Source organism: Pseudophryne corroboree, chromosome 6, assembly GCF_028390025.1.
Source record: "Pseudophryne corroboree isolate aPseCor3 chromosome 6, aPseCor3.hap2, whole genome shotgun sequence".
In the NCBI taxonomy this organism is placed as follows: domain Eukaryota; kingdom Metazoa; phylum Chordata; class Amphibia; order Anura; family Myobatrachidae; genus Pseudophryne; species Pseudophryne corroboree.
Window position 1 is genome coordinate 28136532 of NC_086449.1, and position 19662 is coordinate 28156193.

The window sequence follows — 19662 nt, forward strand, 5'->3', positions numbered from 1 at the left end:
AGGCTTTCTTATTTTCAGTGAAGTATGCCTCCTCAACCTGCTGAGGTGTTGTATCAGCAATATTCAACACATCTCTAATTACCTCTATCATCAACTGCACCCCTTTAGCAAGAGATGCAGCCCCCCGCAACACATCCCCGTCACCGTCTGCAGTGTCAGAATCGGTATCGTATCATCCAGCATGATCTGCGCAAGAGCACGTTTATGTGAATATACAGCGGGGAGCCCTGAGGTACCAGAACTGGGCCAGACTGCCATAGAGTTTTGTAAAGTCTGAGTTGCAGATTCATTTTGTGCAACCCTACTTGAAATCTGAGAAATCATAGATTTGATAGAGGATAACCACTCAGGCTCCCTTGCTGGTATCTGAGCTAAACCAGTGTGCAATTCTGATTACATTGAATGGGATCACCCTGAGAGGACAGTCCCTGGATATGGCTTAATGGAGACCACACACACGGGAGGACAGAGTTTCACCCCCAAGAATGGCAAGAGACACAGAGGTTGGAGCCAACCCACACAGTGCTTTTAATGTAAAGGGAGACCCCTACTAGCGCTGACTGTGCCCCTTAATAGGTTACAGTCTTAATGCAGCCTCCCCCCTCTTCTACAACCCCCTGGTACCGTGAGAGATAGCTGGAGTTGCTGTGGAGGGACTTGCTCTTCCTGGACAGTGCTGTGCAAGCAGGAAAATGACGCTGAAACGCTACTGGGTCCGCTCAGAGAAGCTCCACCCCCAAAATGGCGCTGTCTTCCCGCTCTTCACAAGGATTATACTGGCCTGTGGTAAAATGCTGACTGAGATCCACGGACCCAGACAGGCTTGCTGACCAGTGCAGGGTTCAGGCGCTGGCTCAGGGTGCCCCTCACAGTGCCACACTAAGTACCGCTGAGCCTCCGGAGTGCAGTTAATACTGCGCTCCTACCCTGTTGCCACCATCTTCACACCGGCCCCCACTTGTTAGGGAGGTCGGTGACTCACTCTCCACAGATCTTCAGCTCTGTAAGGGGGTGGCGGCATGCTGCTGGGGTGAGGAATCCCGTGGCGGGGAACGATCTATCCCCTCAGGAGCTCAGTGTCCTGTCAGCGGAGATAGTGGCTCAGACCTTGCGGGGCAGACACTACTCCCCCTCTCAGTCCTTCAATGCAGGGAGGCGGTTGCCAGCAGCCTCCCTGTAAAATAATAAACGCTAAAAAAAAAGGTCTTTACTAAAGAAGCTCTGCAGAGCTCCCCTAGCTGTGACCGGCTCCTCCGGGCACATTTTCTAAACTGAGTCTGGTAGGAGGGGCATAGAGGGAGGAGCCAGCCCACACTCTCAAACTCTTAAAGTGCCAATGGCTCCTAGTGGACCCATCTACACCCCATGGTACTAATGTGGACCCCAGCATCCTCTAGGACGCAAGAGAAAAATCTTATCGTGACACCTGACACTATATGTGAGGTGACTCATTAATCTAACTGACACTATTTGTAAGAGGTAATCTTACCCTTGTACCTGACGGGTTCACTACGATATGCCGGCGGTCGGGCTCCCGGCGACCAGCGCCGGGAGCCCGACCGCCGGCTTACCGACAGTGTGGCGAGCGCAAATGAGTCCCTTGCGGGCTCACTGCGCTCGCCACGCTACGGGCACGGTGGCCACACTATTTTATTCTCCCTCCTGGGGGGGTCGTGGACCCCCACGAGGGAGAATAAGTGTCGGTATGCCGGCTGTCGGGATCCCGGCGCCGGTATACTGTGCACCGGGATCCCGTCAGTCGGCATACAGAAGACTAGCCGTACCTGACACTATATGTGAGAGGTATTTCTGACCATACTTATTTAATCTATAATATAAAAACCCTCCCTTTATAGGATCCTTCGTACCTATCATTTACTACATAATATGCTGACCGTATACTTGTCACCGTGAATGCAATTAGGAAGACAAGAATTGTATGTTAATTATAGCCATCTGCTAGTGGAAATTTTTAAACCAAAAACTCATGTAACTACTTTTTTTGACGTATGACAGTAAGAATTAGCTGGGGCACATGTCCAAAATTTCTACATGAATGATTGTGTTATAAAGTTCTATCTAACATTTCTTCCGCGCAATATGCCAAGATCTCTATAAGAGCACAATAGTAACATTTTGTCATGAATTCATGTTTATTGTGCTACAAATTTCTATTAACCGTCTTTTCTGGTCAATATGCCAAGACTTTTATAAGAAGCACAATAGTGACACTTTAAATCAATATTGTGGATATTTTGTGAGAAAGTGGATACCCGATACCAGGGATTTTATGAAGAGACTTTAATTATAGAGAACAGACACAAAAAAGCCGCTGTTATATTAAATATTTGTTTATTTTCGCTTTTTTTCTTGTAATTCAGTGTTGTTACGTTGTCACAAACTTTATACATGTATTTGAAATACTTTGCATAAGTCAACTTGATAAAATATAATTTTTTTCTTAAAGTGTGAATTAAGTTATATTTTAGATTTTTGTGCACCATAAAACAGATCCTTTCCATCTTCTTTCACAAGATATTGAGCAAGAGAGAGGAGAGAATCTGGCATTACATACATTGCATGACTTCTGTTTTACCATCATGAAACATACACATAAGACAGTATAATATAAATAAATATATGCCCAGGATTCTTTACAAAAATAAATGTAAATATTAAACACACAGTATAAATAACATTGTAGATAGCTGAATACCCATGCTTTGCTACAGGATGAGGATGGTAAATTAGAATAGTTGTTCGTTAATTTACATTGGTTGGAGATCTAATATATAGACATATCTTGCTTCCCTGACACACTTTGTGTAATGGCCGGACCCCTTTTTGGTACCCTGCTCTTCCCACTATACAACTCTCAGTCTGGGGCTTCCTGCTGCCTCCATTGCCCTCCTCACATCATGTCACTGCCCCTGTCACATGCAGCCCTGTCCTCGCTCATCCATCACTCATCTCCTGATATACTCTGTGCTGCTGGAGACCCTGCTCCTCCCACTATATAACGCTCAGCCTGTGGCTTCCTGCTGACTCCATTCCCCTCCTCACATCATGTCGGTGCTCCTGTGCAATTATCGATTTTTACAGTTTCTTATATAGCACAGCACATTATATATCTCCTGATATACTCTGTGCTGCTGGGGGACAGTGCTAGTTCCACTATATAACGGTGTGTGGGTTTATGCTACCTGCATTCCCCTCCTGACATCATGTCACTGGCCCTGTCACATGCAGCCCTGTGTCATCACTGACATATCATGCATGTCCTGATATACTCTGTGCTGCTGGGCCACCCTTAGAAGTGTGTTACACTCTGGGAACAAACATTGTGAGGGTAACACACCTCTATGAGTGGCCCAGCAGCACAGAGTATTTCAGGAGACAGCATAACTCCTGAATGCCTGGACCTATTTACAACAAAACTTGCTACACATATGACTTACACTCTGGGAACAAACACTGCGGGGGTAAGTCAGTTGTGTAGCAAGTTCAGTGTAAATTGCTCCAGACATTCCAGAGTTATGCGGTCTGCTGAAAACTCTGCTGCTGCCTCACCCCTAGGAGTGCTAGGGGTGTCTTACCCCCAGTGTTTGTTCCTAGCCTGTAAGTCATATGTGTACCAAGTTTGTTGTAAATAGGTCCAGCCATTCAGGAGTTAAGCTATCTCCTGAATACTCAGTGCGTCACCACTAGGGGTGTCTGACCCCCACAGTTTGTTCCCAGATTCCAAGTCAGATGTGTACCAAGTTTGTTGTAAATTGGTCCAGGCCTGCCACAGTTATGCTGTCTCCTGACATACTCTGTGCTGCTGTCCCACCTCTAGGGGTGTCTAACCCCCAGAGTTTGTTCCCAGATTCTAAGTCAGATGTGTTCTAAGTTTGATGTAAATTGCTCCAGACCTTTCAGTTATGCTGTCTGCTGACATACTCTGTGCTGCTGTACCACCCCTGGGGGTGTCCAGTGTTTGTTGCCAGATTGTAAGGCATATGTGTACCAATTTCTGAGTACAATGCTCCAGCAATGCCGGAGTTATGCTGTCTCCCCCTTTCCCCAGGGGTGCTGGGGATTTCTAATTTTTTTTAGTTGCCTCTGCCGTGTTTTAATACGCTTGTATGTCAAATTTCACGATCTTTGCTTGTAAACAGTGGACTATAGAAATACAGACAGAAGGACAAATAATGATATTTATGGCAAGAACTTACAGTAGTTAAATTTTTCTGCGAGGTACACTGGGCTCCACAAAGATTAACATCGGGGTATAGAGTAGGATCTTGTTTCGAGGCACTAACAGGCTCAAAGCTTTGACCTTCTTCCCAAGATGCATAGTGCCGCCTCCTATATCACCCCGCCTCCGTGCACAGGAGCTCAGTTTTGTTAACCAGCCCAATGCAGTAGCAGGTACATAGAGACGACAATTACTCGTAGCCAATTACACCACACACTCACCACAGGAGAGGGTGTCAGCGGCTATGCCACACCAACCCAAAGAAGCTAGGTGCGTCAGGGTGGGCGCCTTGTGGAGCCCAGTGTACCTCGCAGAGAGAGATTTAACAAAGGTAAGTTCTTACCATAAATCTAAATTTTCTGCTGCGGGGTACACTGGGCTCCACAAGGATTAACATCCGGGGATGTCCTAAAGCTTATGGGAGGGGACGCACTGTAGCTGGTCACAAGAACCCGGCGTCCAAAGGAAGCATCCTGGGAGGCGGAAGTGTCGAAGGCATAGAACCTAATGAACGTGTTCGCTGAGGACCACGTAGCAGCCTTGCACAATTGTTTAAGGGTCGCACCACGGTGGGACGCCCAAGAAGGTCCAACCGACAGAGTAGAATGGGCTTTGATGGTAGCAGGAACCGGTCGACCAGCCTGTACATAAGCATGTGCAATCACCATTCTAATCCATCAGGCCAATGTCTGCTGAGAAGCAGACCAGCCTCGTTTGTGAAGACCAAACAGTACAAAAAGAGAATCAGATTTCCTAACAGAGGATGTTCTCTTCACATAGATAGGGAGAGCCCGTACCACATCCAAAGACCGCTCTTTGGAAGACAACTCAGGAGAATTAAAGGCCAGTACCACAATCTCCTGGTTAAGGTGGAAGGAAGACACTACCTTAGGTAAATAACCTGGCTGTGTTCAAAGAACCGCCCAGTCACGGTGAAAAATCAAATGGGGAGACTTACAGGATAAGGCACCCAAGTCCGAGACCCTTCTAGCTGAAGCAATAACCAGCAAAAAGAATAGCACCTTAAGGGAAAAAGCCACTTAAGGGCAGCAGAGGCAAGAGGTTCCATCAGAGACTCTTGAAGGCCACCACCGACAGATGCCAAGGAGCCTCAGGTGGCACATAAGGAGGTTGAATCCGCAACACGCCCTGAGTGAAAGTATGAACATCAGGCAGGGCAGCCAACGTTCTCTGAAACCAAACCGACAAGGCAGAAATGTGAACCATGAGGGAGGCCAAACGCAGGCCTAAGTACAGGCCCTGTTGTAGGAAGGCCAATAGTTTGGCCGTACTAAACTTGAAAACGTCATGATTGCGAGATGCACACCAAGTAAAGTAAGCATTCCAGACCCTATGGTAAATCCGAGCAGAAGCCGGCTTACGGGCCTTCAACATAGTTTGAACGACCGCCTCAGGAAAACACTTGGACCTCAGGACGGAAACTTCAAGAGTCATGCTGTCAAAGCCAGACGGGCCAAATCCTGGTAAACACAAGGGCCCTGAACGAGGCGGTCTGGTCATTGTGGAAGTGGACGATCTAGCAAGAGGCCCTGTAGATCGGAGAACCAGTGCCGCCTGGGCCACACTGGTGCGACCAGAAGTAGGTTTCCTCCTTGTTTGAACTTCTGTATTACTCAGGGCAGGAGTGACACCGGAGGGAACACATAAGACAGCCGAAAGTTCCATGGGATTGACAGAGCATCTACGAACGCTGCTTGAGGATCCCGTGTCCTTGCTCTTAAGACCGGAACCTTGTGATTGTCGAGATGCCATCAGGTTCACATCTGGAAGGCCCCACGTGTCCACGAGAAGTCGAAAAACGCCTCTGGATGTAGGGTCCACTCTCCATCGTGTACGTCCTGATGACTGAGAAAGTCCACTTTCCAGTTTAGGACCCCCGGAATGAACTCTGCGGATATGGCCGGCAGATGGCATTCTGCCCACTGAAGAATCCTTCATTGCCATGCGACATTGAGTGCCGCCTTGATGATTGATGTACGCCACCGTGGTGGCGTTGTCCGATTGTACCTGAACAGGTCTGTTCTGTATCGGCTCTAGGCCATTGTCAACGCATTTAACACTGCCCACAGTTCCACAATGTTTATCGGGAGTAGAGACTCCTCCTCGGTCCACCGACCCTGGAGAGAGTGTTGTTCCAACACCGCGCCCCAAACTCTCAGACTGGCATCCGTCGTCAGCAAGACCCAGTTGGATATCTTTTAGCCTTCTGCGCTGAAGGAGCTGTACTAGGTAGGCAAGCTGTTTTAGCCGTAGCCAGATCAGCCACAATCTTATTGAGGTCTTCTCCAAATAGAATGTTTCCCTTGAAAGGAAGCACCTCCAGCGATTTCTTGGAATCCATATCCACTGACCAGGATCTCAACTAAAGGAAACGGCTGGCCAGGACAGACGTAGTAGCAGCCTTGGCCGCGAGAATCCTGGCATCGGAGGCCGCCTCCCTAAGGTACAGAAGCCGTGGTAATAAACAAGAGACATTAGAAAGCATGCTCAGATGCGTTGTAAGGCAGTTCTGCCTCAATCTCCTGAGCCCACGACTCAACAGCCCAGGTTGCTGCAATTGTTGGCCTATGCACAGCCCCCGTTGGGGTATAAATCGCTTTTACACAGCCCTCCACCCGTCTATCCGTCGGTTCCTTCAGAAAGGTGACGGTAGTTACTGGCAGAGCAGAGGAAACAACCTTACGCGCCACATGAGAATCTACAGGTGGAGGGATTTCCCAATGTTTACAGACCTCGGCAGAGAGGATAGCGACCCAACAGTCTCTTATTCGGTGTGAATTTTCCTCCCAGATTTTCCCAGGATTCCTGACGTTTGTCAACCAGGTGTTCAGAATGAGGTAAAACTTATTTAACCACCTTCTTACGTTTAAACCTATCCGGTTTCTTGGCGACAGCCTCAGGCTCGGGATCAGACACCTGAAGAATGAGCCTGATTGCTTCAGTCAGATCCGGTACATCCACCAATAACTTCCCTTCCCCAAAAGAAACATCTGTGTCAGTGTCTGTGCGGTCAGTATATGCACCGTCCTCGACAGAGGTGGTGTCTGGAATAGCAGTGGAGTGGGAGGAGGTAATGGCCCATTTAGAAGACGACTTAGTCTTAGGCGGGCGAGAGTGACACTTAGTTTTAGTCATACATCAGTTCAAATGCTGTAACTGAGTGGAAAGCTGATCCGCCCATGGCGGGTTAACAGAAGGGCCATAAACTGTTGCAGTGGCACAGGTGTTCGCACAGGGGGCGTTAATTTAGTTACGAGCGTGTTTAACAATGTGGAAAATTTAGCCCAAGGTGGGTCTTGGGATGCACCAGGCGCTACCGACCCACTGGGGGGTAAGGAACACCCTGAACCTAAACTCTCAGCTGCCATATTATCCTCCGTTACGTCTGCGGCCTACCACGCAGTGGGAGAGGCCCCAGCGTCATTGCCACGTGAAGCAGACATAGCAGTGTGCACAATAATGGGCAACCTGGTACAAAGTGAAGCAGCACTATACCTATCAAGAACTCTCAGTAAAGTGTGCCTATGATAGCACAGTGTTCAAGATATATAGATTATATGGTGACTATAAATCACAAGTAAAAATACACCGCCAGTATATCTTGTGATACAATCCTATATTAATTATAGAGAAATACCTGAAACACTTGGCCACCTCAGGTATAGCAATATACTGTAGGAATAGCCCACTGAGTGAAATACCCTGCAATAAGGCAACCACACAGTAGCTACATGCGCACACACACACACGTATACAGTCACAAGCGTACCATGCAGAAATTATGTACCATAAACTGCACTGGACTATCCATACAAAGTAATACTCAGTATTGCTATATGTGATAACTATAGATATAACAAAGTAAACTGGATGTATATCACTGGGTGTTTGTACCACACAACCCTGAAGGTATGCACTCTTAACTAACAGTCACAGTGACAAGTAGAATACTCAAGTGTCCTGTAGGAAGCACAGCACTGGCAGTCAGGGGGTTCCACAGAGGAGGATTTGCCCCAGCATTCCAAGGAACAGCAAGGATCTGTTTGTAATGGCTGCTGACCGGGAGTGAGGGAGAGGGAAGCATCTCCAGGGCAGGAACATCACTGAAATGGCGCCCTGTGGCTGGGGGGAGAGGCCTCAGGTCCGACCTGCTCCCCCTGCTGGCATCCCCACCGGGTGTGCGGGCAGTAAAAACAAAACGGAGGGTACTTGGTACAATATACCTCTGACCTGTGCACATAAATCAACCCTGGTGGCTAGTGCAGCGGCTGCCCAGTGTCCACGCCAGCACACGCACAGCCCGCCTCCTACGGCCGCACTGGATCACGGTAAAGTGTGGCACAGGAGCCCCTTACCTCCACTTGTCTGCGGCCCCGCGATCCGGCGGCATCTGTGTGACTCACTTTTAGAGAGGAAGCAGCAGACGCCTCCGCTGCACTGACCCGGCAACCAGGGCGCGGGAGTATGCAGCGCCGCATGGGGTGATGGAGCTGAACGCAGTACAGTCTATGAGACTTTGCCTGCAGCAGCCCTTGTATTCTTCTTAAATTTTCTTCTGTCTGTAAAAATGAAGCTCTGAAAAGGCTGCTTAAGGCAGTCTCCTGTTAAGTGCCTGCATACTGCAAGGCACCAACTTACAAAATGAGCTCCTGTGCACAGAAGCGGGGTAAAATAGGAGGAGGCTCTATGCATCTTGGGAAGGTCAAAGCTGTGAGCCTGTTGGTGCCTCGGATCAAGATCCTACTCTACACCCCGATGTTAATCCTTGTGGAGCCCAGTGTACCCCGCAGAAGAAATTCACTTATAGTAGATATAGATTTATATATATATATATATATATATATATATATATATAAAAAAATCTGCCCTATTGCATGTGAGAGGAGACGCAGGAAAGAGGACACCAGCACACCCACGCAGTATGGCCCCAGTGAGGCAGTCAGCGTTTTTGTATAAAAATATATACACAGTAATAGCAACACTGTCTATAATATTCCCTATGGGAAGGATATTGTGCACAAGAATAGCGGCTCTCCCCCTCTACACCCGGTACCAGTGATCCAGTGTGCGACTGCAATGGAGGAGCTGTGAGTCTGCTGCATATGCAGAGGAAGCCGCCAACAAGCCGCTGAGCACGCTCTTGTAGCTCCGCCCCCCATAACGGCACCGGAGCAACCCGTTTTTATTTATACTGGCATGGTCTCCTGACGCCCGCAGCCGCCCATAAATATTTAGTGCAGGGTCCCCACCACCAGTCTCACACGGGGGCCAAAGTGTGATCCCCCGTGAGGGTCCTGTCCGCCTCACCCACGCGCTGCCGCACCATGGACTGGGGGACCCCCCTAGCGGGGACCCTGGGTTGTACTCAACACCACGATCACCTTCAGACAGCGTTAGGGGTGTACAGCATGCTGCGACAGCCAAAGCGCCATGCTCCGCTGAACAAACAGCCCCTCAGGACAGTGGTCTTGCAGCAAGGAGGAAACTCTGCACCTCAAGAGGCCGGTGACTGCCCCCCCCCCCCCCCCCCCAACTCCCTTGGTGTGGGTATGCTGTTGCCCAAACAGTATACTTTAAAAAAATAAATAAAAACATTTCAACTTAAACTGAAGAAATCCATTCCTGAGGGCACTTTTTCCTAAACTGAGCTGTAGGAGGAGGCATAGAGGGGAGGAGCCAGCACACCTAGTTGAAGAAATTAAAGTGCACTGGCTCCTTTGGACCCGTCTATACCCCATCGTACTAAGTAGCTCCCCAATATCCCTTATGGATGCTAGAGAAAAGGGAAAATGTTATTACCATTTATTGTTGGACAATCTGAAGTACAAGTGAGATCGTTACTTTTTCTCTTGAACAGTAGCTACATTCAGAGCATTTAAATGGTTTCTTTCCTGTGACTCCTCTGATGATTGAGAAGACCTGACTTACAGGAAAAACAGTAGTGACATTCAGAGCATTTAAATGGTTTCTCTTCTGTGTGACTCCTCTGATGATTGAGAAGAAGTGACTTACGGGAAAAACACTTGCTACATTCAGAGCATTTAAATGGTTTCTCTCCTGTGTGACTCCCCTGATGACTGAGAAGACCTGACTTACGGGAAAAACACTTGCTGCATTCAGAGCATTTAAATGGTTTCTCTCCTGTGTGACTCCTCTGATGATTGAGAAGACCTGACTTACGGGAAAAACACTTGCTACATTCAGAGCATTTAAATGGTTTCTCTCCTGTGTGAATCCTCTGATGATTGAGAAGAAGTGACTTACGGGAAAAACACTTGCTACATTCAGAGCATTTAAATGGTTTCTCTCCTGTGTGACTCCCCTGATGACTGAGAAGACCTGACTTACGGGAAAAACACTTGCTACATTCAGAGCATTTAAATGGTTTCTCTCCTGTGTGACTCCTCTGATGACTGAGAAGACCTGACTTACGGGAAAAACACTTGCTACATTCAGAGCATTTAAATGGTTTCTCTCCTGTGTGACTCCTCTGATGATTGAGAAGATGTGAATTACGGGAAAAACACTTGCTACATTCAGAGCATTTAAATGGTTTTTCTCCTGTGTGACTCCTCTGATGATTGAGAAGAGGTGACTTATGGGAAAAACACTTGCTACATTCAGAGCATTTAAATGGTTTATCTCCTGTGTGAATCCTCTGATGATTGAGAAGAAGTGACTTACGGGAAAAACACTTGCTACATTCAGAGCATTTAAATGGTTTCTCTCCTGTGTGACACCTCTGATGATTGAGAAGATGTGACTTACGGGAAAAACAATTGCTACATTTAGAACATTTAAATGGTTTCTCTCCTGTGTGACACCTCTGATGACTGAGAAGATGCGAATTATAAGAAAAACACTTGCTACATTCAGAGCATTTAAATGGTTTCTCTCCTGTTTGACTGCATTGATGACTGAATAAATTTGACTTAAAGGAAAAACATTTGCTACATACAGAGCATTTAAATGGTTTCTCTCCTGTGTGACTCCGCTGATGACCGAGAAGATGATGCTTAAGGGAAAAACACTTGCTACATTCAGAGCATTTAAATGGTTTCTCTCCTGTGTGAATCCTCTGATGTGTAACAAGGTTTACCTTGGACGAAAAACACTTGCTGCATTCAGAACATTGATATGGTTTCTCTCCTGTGTGACTCCTCTGATGTAAAACAAGGAGCAGCTTTGAGGTACAACACTTGCTGCATTCAGAGCATTTAAATGGTCTCTCTCCTGTGTGACTCCTCTGATGTGTTACAAGGTTCATCTTGGTGGTATAACATTTTCTGCATTCAGAGCATTTAAATGGTTTCTCTCCTGTGTGGGTCATCTCATGTATAAGAAGGTTCATCTTGGAGGTATAACATTTTCTGCATTCAGAGCATTTAAATGGTCTCTCTCCTGTGTGGGTCCTCTCATGTCTGAGAAGATTTGATTTACATCTGAAGCATTTGTCACACTCAGAGCACAGATATGGTCTCTCTTCTTTGAGACTCATCACGTATAAGAGAGGAGACGTAAATTACTTGAATGTTTTCGTTTACCCAAAATTTGAGAAGATTCTATGGCTCCACCAGAGGTGTAAGGAGAAATTACGTCTTTTGTTGGCTTGATCCGATTACAATGTCACTTTCCCCAACTTCTTGTTTAGGGTCTTGTGTATTCTTATTAATCCTGCTCCTTACTTGTCCTGTAACAAAGTTAATATGTTAGAGCAGAAAGGTAATCAGGTAATTCTACTTTTACCGCAGAAGAGAAGATGATGTATAATTATATACAGTAACAAATTTCAGTCACTGACCATTGCTTTATATTTGTGTATGTTGCCAAATTGCTGAAACTCCATTTGCAGTGAGATGTGCAGCAGAGACCTTTACCCTTCCGCACACCGTGGGAATGGGGACAACGTGATGATCTCACAGTCACTCCGCGCAGTGTGATGTGTGCAGAGGAATCCGGGGTCACTGTTACACATTGCTATGTATGAGATGGGGGAGGGTTTGAGGCTTGGGAGCAGGAGAGATCAGAAAAGGTAAAGAAAGTTATATTAAAGAAAAAGGACTAAAAAATTTGTATTATGAGGTAAATAAGCAGGTGTCTGGCAGAGTATGTGCAGGTCATTGTCTGAGGCTGAGTTTATCAGGACTGTATATGAAATCGTGACACTATCATACTGATTCAGAGTAATATGTAATATATGGAGCGGACACATATATACACCAACTTGATGCACAGGGTAATATGTAAGATACTATGATGGAGCTGCCACCTATATACCCCCTTTATATATACTAACCTGATGCACAGTGTAATAGAATTTTAATTGCCTGATGGTAAATCCTTTTCTCGTAGTCCGTAGATGATGCCTGGGTCCATATTAGTACCATTGGGTATAGACGGGTCCACCAGGAGCCATTGGCACTTCAAGAGTTTAATAGTGTGGGCTGGCTCCTCCCCCTTTGCCCCTCCTACTAGACTCGGTCTAGAAGCTAGTAGACTCCATACTTCGAGAGAAGGAAATACATAGATCGTGGGGAGATTCATACCAGCTCACACAAACAAGGCAAACCAGCCTGAAAACTCAGCAACAGCTGAAACAGTACTGAACCCAGTAGAGAAACGCTGTACTTAAGAACAAAGCAGTACTGAACTAAATAACCACAGCAGGAGAACAAAGCACTGGGCTGGTGCCCAGCATCCTCTACGGATTATGAGAAAAGGATTTACCGGTAGGTAATTAAAATCCTATTTTCTCTTACGTCCTAGAGGATGCTGGGGTCCATATTAGTACCATGGGGATGTACCAAAGCTCCCAGAACGGGAGGGAGAGCACGGAGGCTCCTGTAGAACTGCTTGACCAAACTTGGAGGTCCTCAGAGGCCAAAGTATCGAACTTGCAGCACCTAGCAAACGTGTTCGACCCCGATCAAGTAGCTGCTTGGCAAAGCTGACACACCCCGGGCAGCCACCCAGGAAGAACCCACCTTACGAATAGAGTGGGCTTTAACAGATTTTGGACACGGCAATCCTGCCGCAGAATATGCATGCTGGATAGTGAACCTGATCCAGCGAGAATAAAGGACAGAGTCTGATTTTCTGTGATGAGCCATCCTCTTCACATAGATCTTCAAAGCCCACACAACATCCAAGGACTTTGATGCAACTGAGGAGTCAGTAGCCACTGGCACCACAATAGGCTGGTTGTTATGAAAAGTTGACAACTTTAGGAAGGAACTGTTGACGCGTCCTGAGCTCTGCTCTATCTTCATGGAAGATTAAATAGGTGCTTTTACAGGACAACGCCCCCAATTACGACACACGACGCGCAGAAGCCAAGGCCAACAAAGCGACAGCCTTCCACTTGAGAAACTTGACCTCAGCCTCCTGTAAAGGCTCAAACCAATCCGATTGCAAGAACTGCATCACCACATCAAGGTCCAAGGGTGACTTTGGCGCCACAAAGGGAGGCTGGATGTGCAGAACCCCTTTCAAAGAGGTCAGCCAACTGTTTCTGAAAAAAAAAAAAAAAAAAAAAAAAAAATGGATAAAGCCGAAATCTGGACCTTAAGGGAGCCCAATCGCAGACCCATATCCACACCTGGTTGCAGGAATCGGAGCAACCGTCCAAGTTGAAACGCCACCGCAGGAAATTTCTTGGATTCACACCAAGACACATACTTTTTCCAAATTCAATGGTAATGTTTAGATGTTACTCACTTCCTAGCCAGTATCGGTAGAAATAACGAACTTTGAATACCCTTCCGAGCTAAGATCTGGTGCTCAACCACCATGCCGTCAAACTTAGTCGTAGTAAGTCTTCATAAGCGAACGGCCTCTGTAGTAAAAGATCCTCCCGAAGAAAAAGAGGCCTTCAGTAGATCCAGCAGATAAGCATACCTCATTGACCAGTCCGGAGCAATGAGGATCACCTTAACTTTTGTTCTTTTTACAAGCTTTAGAATTCTTGGAATGAGTGGAAGTGGAGGGAACACATACACTGACATGAACACCCACAGTGTTACCAGGGCATCCACCGCCACTGCCTGTGGGTCTCTCGACCTGGAACAGTACCTCCACAGCTTCTTGTTGAAGCGGGAGGCCATCAAGTCTATTTGAGGTACGCCCCAAAGACTTGTCACTTCTGCGAACACCTCCGGGTGTCGTCCCTACTCTCCAGGATGGAGATCGTGTCTGCTGAGGAAGTCCGCTTCCCAGTTGTCTACGCCCGGAATGAAGATGGCTGACAGCGCCAGTGCATGCCTTTCTGCACGCCTTTCTGCACAGAGGAGGATTTTTGCCACCTCTGACATTGCAGCCCTGCTCTTCATTCCGCCCTGTCAGTTTATGTAGGCCACTATCATTACGTTGTCCGACTGCACCTGAATGGCATGATCTTGCATCCTCTTAGCTACAGGATGTTTAATGGAAGAGATTCCTGACATGACCACCTTCCTTGGAAGGTTTCCCCTTGGATGACTGCTCCCCAACCTCCGAGACTTGCATCAGTGGTTAGAAGGAGATCTGAACCCGGACCTGCGCCCTCCACATGGTGAGGCAGTTGCAGCCACCAGAGGAGTGAAATCCTTGCTATCGGCGACAGATGTATCCTCTGGTGCATGTGTAGGTGAGATCCCGACCACTGGTCTAGTAGATCCAGCTGGAAAGACAGAGCATGAAATCTTCCATACTGCTGCTTGGCTTGTAGGAGGCAACCATCTTCCCCAGAAGGCGAATGCATTGATGAACCGATACCCAGGCAGGCTTCAAGACATCCTGGGCCATTGTCTATATCACCAACGTTTTCTCCACTGGCAGAAACACCCTCTGCACCTCCGTGTTGAGGATCATCCCCAGGAAAGACAGCCTCATTGTCGGCTCCAAATGAGACTTTGGAAGATTCAGGATCCAACCGTGCTCCCTGAGCAGATGAGTCGTGATAGCAATGGACTGATACAATCTCTCCCTGGACGACGCCTTTATCAGCAGATCGTCCAGATATGGAATAATGTTCACTCTCCGTCTGCAGAGTAGCATCATCATCTCTGCCATCACCTTGGTGAACACCCTCTGTACCGTGGAGAGGCCGAATGGCAGTGCCTGGAACTGATAATGACAGTCCAGCAGTGCAAATCTTAGATAAGCCTGATGATGCGGCCAGATTGGAATGTGAAGGTACGCATCCTTGATATCCAGGGATACCAGGAATTCCCACTCCTCCAGACCTGAGATCACCGCTCTCAGAGACTCAATTAAGGGTTTAGCGACTTCAGGTTCAAAATTGGTCTGACCGAACCATCCGGTTTTGGTACCACAAATAGGTTTGAATAGTAACCCTTTGTTTCCAAATAAGGTGAAACCAGAACAATGACATTTGTCCTTTCCAATTTTTGAATGGCTTCCTGTAGGATAGCCCTTACTGTCAGTAAAGCTGGTAAGCCTGACTTGAAGAATCTGTGTCAGGAAATCCTTTGGCCCTCAGAACTGAAGCTTCAAGAGCCCCACCATCAAAGCCAGCTGAGCCAAATCCAGGTATACACAAGGGCCCTGAACGAGGTGGTCTTGGCGCTGCTTAAGTGGAAGGAAACGCTCTATCGAGAAACCCTGTAGGTCGGAGAACCAATGCCGTCTGGCCACGCTGGGACGATCAGAAGCAGGATTCCTCCATCTTGTTTGAAATTCCGTATCACTCTGGGCAGAAGTGACACCAGAGGGAACACGTACAGCAGCCGAAAGTTCCATGGAATTGCCAGTGTGTCCACGAACGCTGCTTGAGGATCCCTTGTCCTTGCTCCGAAGAACGAAACCTTGTGATTGTGTCGAGACGCCATCAGGTTTACGTCTGGCGGTTTCGAGTGACGTCTTGATGATTTATGTACGCCACCGTGGTGGCGTTGTCAGACTGTACTTGAACAGGCCTGTTCTGAATCAGATGCTCGGCCAGGTTCAGAGCACTGAACACCGCCTGCAATTCCAGAATGTTTATCGGGAAGAGAGACTCCTCCTTGGTCCACCGACCCTGAAGGGAGTGTTGCTCCAACCCCGCGCCCCAACCCCTCAGACTGACATCCGTTGTCAGAAGGACCCAGTTGGAGATCCAGAACGGACGACCTTGCTCAATCGTTGGTCCTGGAGCCACCAGCTCAGTGACCAACGACCCTCCGGAGACAATGAGATCATGTGAGACCTGATCGGGTGAGGCAGGCCATACCACTTGGCAAGAATCAATCTCTGCAGAGGGCGGGAATGAAATTGAGCGTACTCCACCATGTCGAAAGCAGACACCATGAGACCTAGTACTTGCATCGCCGAGTGAATCTGAGACAAGAACAATCGCTGGTTGTGTGTCCAACAATGCCCCAAGGTGCACCATGCTCTCAGCAGGGACCAGGGAAGATTTCTTCCAGTTGATGAGCCACCCGTGGGCTTTCAGAAACTGGACCGTCAGATCCAGATGACAGAGGAGAATTTCTGGGGAATTCGCCAGGATCAGCAGGTCGTCCAGATACGGTAGGATCTTGATACCCTGACGGTGGAGTAAAGCCGCCATTACCGCCATAACCTTCGTGAAGACTCGGAGCCGTGGTCAAACCAAAAGGTAAAGTCCGAAATTGATAATGGAGGTTGTCAATAGCAAACCGCAGGTACTGCTGATGCGACATGGCAATCGGAATATGGAACTAAGCATCCTGTATGTCCAGGGAGACCATATAGTCCCCAGGCCCCAAAGCCAGAATAACAGAGTGAAGAGATTCCATACGAAACTTGGGAGACTCTCACAAATTTGTTCAAGGACTTGAGGTTGAGAATGGGCTGGGAGGAACCATTCGGTTTCGGGACTAGGAACAGCGGTGAATAGTACCCTTTGCCTCTCTGAGCCAGAGGCACCTGTACTACCACTCCTGTTTCCAGGAGGGATTGTACCACCAAATTAAGTGTTTTTGCCTTCACCTGATCCAAAGTATGTCCGTCAGGCAAAATCGATGAGGGGGATGATTCTTGAAGGATATGGCGTAAACCTTAGAAGTCTCCCTCCCACCTTGGGATCCGCCAGGGGGAGGCCCGTCCCGTCATGCCGTAGGCTTGTCTGATTTGGAAGGAAGCTGACGGGCAGCCCAGGCGCATTTATGTTTGGGCTTAGTGGTTTCTCGTAGTCCGTAGAGGATGCTGGGGTCCATATTAGTACGGATCCACCAGGAGCCATTGGCACTTTAAGAGTTTAATAGTGTGGGCTGGCTCCTCCCTCTATGACCCACCTACCAGACTCAGTCTAGAAACTGTGCCCGAGGAGACAACATACTTCGAGAGAAGGAAATACACAGATAGTAGCGAGATTCATACCAGCTCACACAACAGGCAAATCCGGCCAACATGCCGGTACAACTCAGCAAAAGCTGAAACCGTAAATAACGCAGAACTTACCTAGAAACCAAGCAGTACTGAACTATAAAACTAATGCAGGAAAACGCAGCGCTGGGCGGGGACCCAGCATCCTCTACGGACTACGATAAAAGGATTTACCGGCAGGTAACCAAAAATAAGATAAGATTTTAATCTTTTTCTCGTAGTCTGTAGAGGATGCTGGGGACTCCGTAAGGACCATGGGGATACACTGGCTCCGCAGGAGACATGGGCACTTTAAGAAAGAACTTTGGATCTGGTTGTGCACTGGCTCCGCCCTCTATGCCCCTCCTCCAGACCTCACTTAGAGAAACTGTGCCCAGAGGAGACGGACGGTACGAGGAAAGGATTTTTGTTAATCTAAGGGCAAGATTCATACCAGCCCACACCATTCACACCGTATAACTTGTGATATACTAACCAGTTAACAGTATGAAAACATCATAGCATCAGTCCGAGACCGATGAAAACTATAACATAACCCTTATATAAGCAAAACTATATACAAGTCTTGCAGAAGTAGTCCGCACTTGGGACGGGCGCCCAGCATCCTCTACGGACTACGAGAAAAAGATTTACGGGTAGGTTTAAAATCTTATTTTCTCTTTCGTCCTAGAGGATGCTGGGGACTCCGTAAGGACCATGGGGATACACTGGCTCCGCAGGAGACATGGGCACTTTAAGAAAGAACTTTGGATCTGGTTGTGCACTGGCTCCGCCCTCTATGCCCCTCCTCCAGACCTCACTTAGAGAAACTGTGCCCAGAGGAGACGGACGGTACGAGGAAAGGATTTTTGTTAATCTAAGGGCAAGATTCATACCAGCCCACACCATTCACACCGTATAACTTGTGATATACTAACCAGTTAACAGTATGAAAACATCATAGCATCAGTCCGAGACCGATGAAAACTATAACATAACCCTTATATAAGCAAAACTATATACAAGTCTTGCAGAAGTAGTCCGCACTTGGGACGGGCGCCCAGCATCCTCTACGGACTACGAGAAAAAGATTTACGGGTAGGTTTAAAATCTTATTTTCTCTTTCGTCCTAGAGGATGCTGGGGACTCCATAAGGACCATGGGGATTATACCAAAGCACCCAAATGGGCGGGAGAGTGCAGATGACTCTGCAGCACCGATTGAGCAAACATGAGGTCCTCCTCAGCCAGGCTATCAAACTTACAGAATTTTGCAAAGGTGTTTGAACCCGACCAAGTAGCAGCTCGGCACAGCTGCAGTGCCGAGACCCCTCTGGCAGCCGCCCAAAACGAGCCCACCTTCCTAGTGGAATGGGCCTTGACCGATTTTGGTAACGGCAATCCAGACGTAGAATGAGCCTGCTGAATCGTGTTACAGATCCAGCGAGCAATAGTCTGCTTTGAAGCAGGAGCGCCAACCTTGTTGGCTGCATACAGGACAAACAGTGCTTCTGTTTTTCTGACCCTAGCCGGTCTGGCCACGTAAATTTTCAAAGCCCTGACCACATAAAGGGACTCAGAATCCTCCAAGTCTCGCGTAGCCACAGGCACCGCAATAGGTTGGTACATATGAAAAGATGACACCACCTTAGGCAAGAATTGAGGACGGGTCCGCAATTCCGCTCTATTCATATGGAAAACCAGATAGGGGCTTTTATGAGACAAAGCCGCCAATTCAGACACTTGCCTAGCCGAAGCCAAGGCTAACAACATGACCACCTTCCAAGTGAGATATTTTAACTCCACCGTTTTAAGTGGTTCAAACCAGTGTGACTTAAGGAAACTCAACACCACGTTAAGGTCCCAAGGCGCCACCAGAGGTACAAAAGGAGGCTGAATATGCAGCACTCCCTTCGCAAAAGTCTCCTTCTGGGAGAGAAGCTAATTCCTTCTGAAAGAAAATGGATAGGGACGAAATCTGAACCTTAATGGAGCCTAATTTTAGGCCCAAATTCACTCGTTTGTAGGAAGTGAAGGAAACGGCCCAGATGAAATTCTTCCGTAGGAGCATTCCTGGCC

At 47.7% G+C, this 19662-nt stretch overlaps 1 protein-coding gene across 1 annotated transcript in view; it reads right to left on the reverse strand.

Annotated features, from left to right (window-relative positions):
• Positions 1-10048: 10048 nt before the first annotated feature.
• The window catches only part of LOC134935968 (oocyte zinc finger protein XlCOF7.1-like), a 55296-nt gene continuing 45682 nt past the window's right edge, over positions 10049-19662 (reverse strand). The window contains exon 3 of the mRNA XM_063930831.1: positions 10049-11951. Coding sequence (XP_063786901.1) covers positions 10137-11759 — 1623 coding nt within the window. The 5' untranslated portion in view covers positions 11760-11951 and the 3' untranslated portion in view covers positions 10049-10136. The remainder of the gene's footprint in view (positions 11952-19662) is intronic.